The following is a 4,924-nucleotide window of genomic DNA, read 5'->3' as shown; positions in this document are numbered from 1 at the left end:
CCCCCCCCCCCCCCGCCTTCAAGAGCCATTGAATGAAACACTCCTATTATAAAAGATCAGCCACAGGATCAGCTAAACCATCCAAGATGAGGGTGGGACACTTCACTGACCCACTGATTCAAACTGTCCAACAAGAGGGGAAAGCAAAGCGGGGCCCACGACTCGTCCCAGGAGCCTGAGGCCATCCTCCCGAATCCCCCACCGCGGAGCACTCCCGACCACCTTTCCTTCCGGGTGCAAGTTCAGAAAAGTCGGGACTTACCTCTGGAGGTTTTGTAAACCTCATAGAAAGAATAGAAGTGGAAGCCTAGTGAAGCAAGCAGGTAAAGAGACAGTTCCCATCGGGGCAGCATCGCTTCTTGCGACACAAGGTCCTGATGCCCAAGTTGAGAGTTTCTAGACAGAGAAACAGAAATAAAAACATTAAGCCATGGGCGTGACACTCGAGAATAGCAGTCAGCTCAGTGGTTCTCTCCCAGTGAGGTTCTCTCTCACTGTGCAAGGTGACACAGATATAACCCCAGTGAAGCCTCCTGCAGCGTCACCTCACACACACACACACACACACACACACACACACACACACACACCCTGCTGCCCAGGTGGGCAGGTCTTTCCCTCCGAGCTCCTGCAGCCCCAGCTCCCTCCTGTCACTGTGTACACCCCACAGTTCCGTCCTCAGTGCCTGACACACCTGTCTGTCCCCGGGGAGTGGACCCCTGGGGAGCAGGGGAGTCCCCAACACCTAGCACAGGGCGTGCGATGTAGCAAGAAGGGAGTCTAAGTTGCTCCATGAATTAAAATATGGCTTCAAAAGCCTGAAGGTAAGCACAATCCTCTCCAACCTCTCCTCCCCTCCCCAGGTCATCCCACAGCTGTTCACAGGATGCGTTCAGGGAAACGGCTCTGTCTTCCATCTCCCGTGACCAAAAGGAAGGCTCAGGACACAACCCAGGCAGCCATGGCCAGCTGCTGGTCGCCCACCCACAGTATCCAGTCTCCCTTCTCACACAGGAACTGCGCTTTTTATCTGAACACGTCGATGCTGAGCCCCACTCTGTCCCGGAGCCCAGTGTGGACACCTGAATAGTTCTGGCTGTGAGGCTGTGGTCACATCCTTCCTGCTGGGGGGAGTTGGAACGGCCCCCACCTGGGAACCTTGTCATCTCACACTCTCCACCTGCTTGCAAAGACACCGTCTACTCGAATCCGCACCAGGAGGGCTGTGCGCTTTTTCAGGAATCAGGACCCAGCTCAGAGAAAGGACGCGATCTGCCCAAGCTCACGGAGAAGCCAGCGACGGAGCAGAAACCCGAGCCCAAGGTCCCAGCGCCCACTCGCTCACAGACAGAAACTCTGTTCCTCAGCCTGGGCAGAAAAGCATAGCTCACTGTGCCAAAGCCTGAAATGGGCTTGAACGTCACTCCTGTAAGATGCTCCCCCTGCCCCCCACCCCCCCCGCGGACGCCATTATCATTTCAAAAGTTTGCCATCTTTATTTTTGATGCGTGCAACAAACGGATTCCAATATTTCCATTTTAAATGTTTCCCGCTCCTCAATCCTGATTTCTAGCACTAACAAGGCTATCACCACACACCCACACGCACCAGGCCTTTAAAGCGATGCTCTCAGCATTAAGCCAACGATCCTTCTGGTGGCGGCAGCATCTCACACTTCTACCAACTGTTGCTCAATGTCCTAAACAGAAAATTTCCCCTACTGGGTTTTCCCCGACTAATTCCAGTAACAGCTGTACTGTAATAAGTACCACTTACAGATTACCTACACCGAGAGAGCACGTTGCAAGTATCATCTCATTTAATCTTCGTAACAACTCTTTGAGGCTGGTCATTCTGGGATCTTCATTTAACACAAGAGAAAATCCAGGCCCAGAGGGGTCAAGAAACCTGCCCGAAATCACACAGCGAGCACACAGCAGAGCTTAGGTTCAGACCCACCAAGTCTAACTCCACAGCCTCCCCTCAGTCACTTCCCTCTTCTTCCCGAGAGCACCAGGTTCGCCTTTTCCCAGCATCTATGGTGAAATCAACCCAGCAGGAAAGTTGGAAGGTAACATGAGCTACGTAAGCGCAAAAGAATTTGCTGAGTTGTGTATAATTTAGACACCCACTAAGAAGGAAAGAAAACTTGAAAATCAACTAGATGTCATCCAAACGTACACGAGATACATCAGCAGATACATTCCTTGAAAGATTTACTGAGGGCCAACCAAACCAAACCAATCTGGCCTGGATACAAGAGGGGAACGTCCGCAGTTACAAGGCGATGAGGGCTGAGTAAAACTGAAATCGTTCTAACTTTAGGAACAAACGAGCTTCCTGGGAACCACAGAGTAATAATAGCACAGGAGCACGTGCCCACTGAACTGACAGCGGCTTTGGAGGGAATGAAATATGGGGCAATATTCTAGCACATTTGAAACAACTGCTGGGACTTCTGCTCTTTTCCAAGGTCCAATTTAATGAAACAGAAGCCTATTCTGCAGAATATAAATTACACGACTTTCGCCAGAAAACCCAAGTCTAACACAGCATGTCCTCTAACATCCCCATTTCCTCCGAAACCTATTAAAGAGTCTTATGAAGAGTCTAATTCTTCTGCCCACATAACACTACGGGGAAACACTTCCCCACATCCAGAAGAAGGATTCGACAGATTGGAGAACTGGAACTGGGCAAGACATTGAAATATAGGATATTTTAGAATACATACCATTACTTTCAATTATGCACCAAAATGTCTAAAATATATCACTGCATAGTAAGCCATCCCACCACAGTGGCTTAAAACAAGGAGCTGTTCCTCTTGGTGGGTCTGTGGGGTGGCGATCTAGGCAGTTCTGCTGATCTCACCTGGCATCACTCATATGACTAAGTCACCACTTGGCTCAAAGGGGGCTGGGGTGGCGGTGGGTCAAGATGGCCTCACGCACACACCTGGCATTTGGCGCTAGCTGTCTCGCTTCTCCTCCATGTGGGCACTCATCCTCCAGGAGGCCAGCCCCTTCACAGCGTGGTGACCCCAGGGGTTCAGAAGAAAAAAGGCAAGAGGTGCAAGGTCGCTTCGGACCAGGCTTCAGAATCCACAGAACACTGTATTGGTCAAAGCAAATCAAAGGCCGGCCCAGATTCAAGAAGGAGGAGAGCACAGACGCCATCTCTTATGGGAGCAGCAGTGGCCCTTTAAAAGGGGGCGGGGACACGGCCTACCACAGCAGAATGTCCGAGTTTCTAAAATGAAATCTGGAAAGTTAGTGGAAAACTACATTTCACAATGGATCTTTATTATATAAAAATGTCAAAAGGCGCAGAGAGAGAGAGAGAGAGAGAGAGAGAGAACATGAAAAAAATAATTATGCTCCCAAATCAGGATTTCAAAATCAGCGGGGACCTTATCGTCATCTGGTCTAATCTCCAGCCGGTTTGGAAATTCCATTTACAATAGCCAACTGGACCATTTCCAGTAACATTACAAAGGCAGGGAAACTCTGCGTCTAAGCAGTTCTGATTGTTATCCTGTTTTTCTCCTTAAACTAAGTCCAAATCTGGCCTCTATTTCTAAAACACCTTCTGCCTCTAGTTCTATTGTGCCTCTGGAACTAAAGGCAGGATAATGTGATGGTTTGGACTGACACTGGAGTCAGGAGGCCAAAGTCGGCCTCTATTTCTAAAACACCTTCTGCCTCTAGCCCTATTGTACCTTCTGGAACTAAAGGCAGGATAATGTGATGGTTTAGACCAGGCGTCCTCAAACTTTTTAAACAGGGGGCCAGTTCACTGTCCCTCAGACCGTTGGAGGGCCGGACTATAGTTTAAAAAAAAACTATGAACAAATTCCTATGCACACTGCACATATCTTATATCAAAGTAAAAAAACTAAACGGGATCAAATACAATATTTGTATTTGCATGTGGCCCGCGGGCCGTAGTCTGAGGACCCCTGGTTTAGACTGACACTGGAGTCAGGAGGCCAAAGTCTGAACCCGCAGCTTTGCTACTTTCTAGCTGTGTGTCCTAGGTCAAGTCGCATAACCTCTCTGTGCCTTGATTTCCTCGTCTATCCCCTTCTGCCAGCTGTCCCTTTACCATACAGGCACGTAGCGCTGAACCCAGAACTCCAGATGTGGCAGAATGAGAGTAGGGTAAGACCTCACTTCTCTTGTTTCAGAAACGATACTTCAAATAATAAAATCGCAGACTGACTTCTCCAACAAATTATGAATGAGCTCTTACTGAGACTCAAGAACTGTGCTACTTGTGAAGATAAGACATAAAAATCCCACCTGAGTTACCCCCCAACATGGCTCCCCAGAAATTTCCACATGCGGATCCCCGAGACCTGTAAACATATTACCGCAGATGGCAAAGGGGCTTTGCAGATGCGATTAAGGTGAAGAGCTTGAGATGGAGATGTTATCCCTGATTAGCCACGTGGGCCCAGTGTAGTCACAAGGCAGGGAGGACGAAGGGTCAGAGACAGAGGAGATGTGATGACAGGAGCAGAGGTTAGAGTGATGGGCTCTGTGGATGGAGGAAGGGATGGAGAAGGCACCAGAAAGCAACAACAAAACAGATCCTTCCCAGAAGGAATGCAGCCTGCAGGGCCACTTGGACTTCTGACCTCCAGAGCTGTTGTAAGATACATTTGTGTTGTTTTAAGCCACTAAATCTGTGGTCATTTGTTAGGAAACAATAGGAAATTAACATACCACCCCTGCCCGAAAGGTTCTATGTAAAACATCAGACTTTTTTAATCCAATTGTCATAAAGTTAAATTGCAAGAAAAATGCACCTGAAAACAAAATTTTGTATTTAGTTCTGACCTTAGCTCTCTTTTTTTTTTTGGCTTTTACTTCACACTGATATTAATCTTAACATTCATCATAATTCTAAGTCTTTTTTT

At 48.2% G+C, this 4,924-nt stretch overlaps 1 protein-coding gene across 1 annotated transcript in view; it reads right to left on the bottom strand.

Moving 5' to 3' along the window:
* HHAT (hedgehog acyltransferase) overlaps window positions 1–392 on the bottom strand; it is a 174,879-nt gene extending 174,487 nt beyond the window's left edge. Inside the window, exon 1 of the mRNA XM_015568817.1 lies at window positions 263–392. Within this exon, the coding sequence (XP_015424303.1) occupies window positions 263–353 (91 nt within the window). The 5' untranslated portion in view covers window positions 354–392. The remainder of the gene's footprint in view (window positions 1–262) is intronic.
* Between the last annotated feature and the right edge of the window lie 4,532 nt (window positions 393–4,924).

The sequence above is a fragment of the Myotis davidii genome, unplaced genomic scaffold, assembly GCF_000327345.1.
Source record: "Myotis davidii unplaced genomic scaffold, ASM32734v1 scaffold1525, whole genome shotgun sequence".
Taxonomy (NCBI): domain Eukaryota; kingdom Metazoa; phylum Chordata; class Mammalia; order Chiroptera; family Vespertilionidae; genus Myotis; species Myotis davidii.
This window is presented reverse-complemented; position numbering and strand designations above follow the sequence as displayed.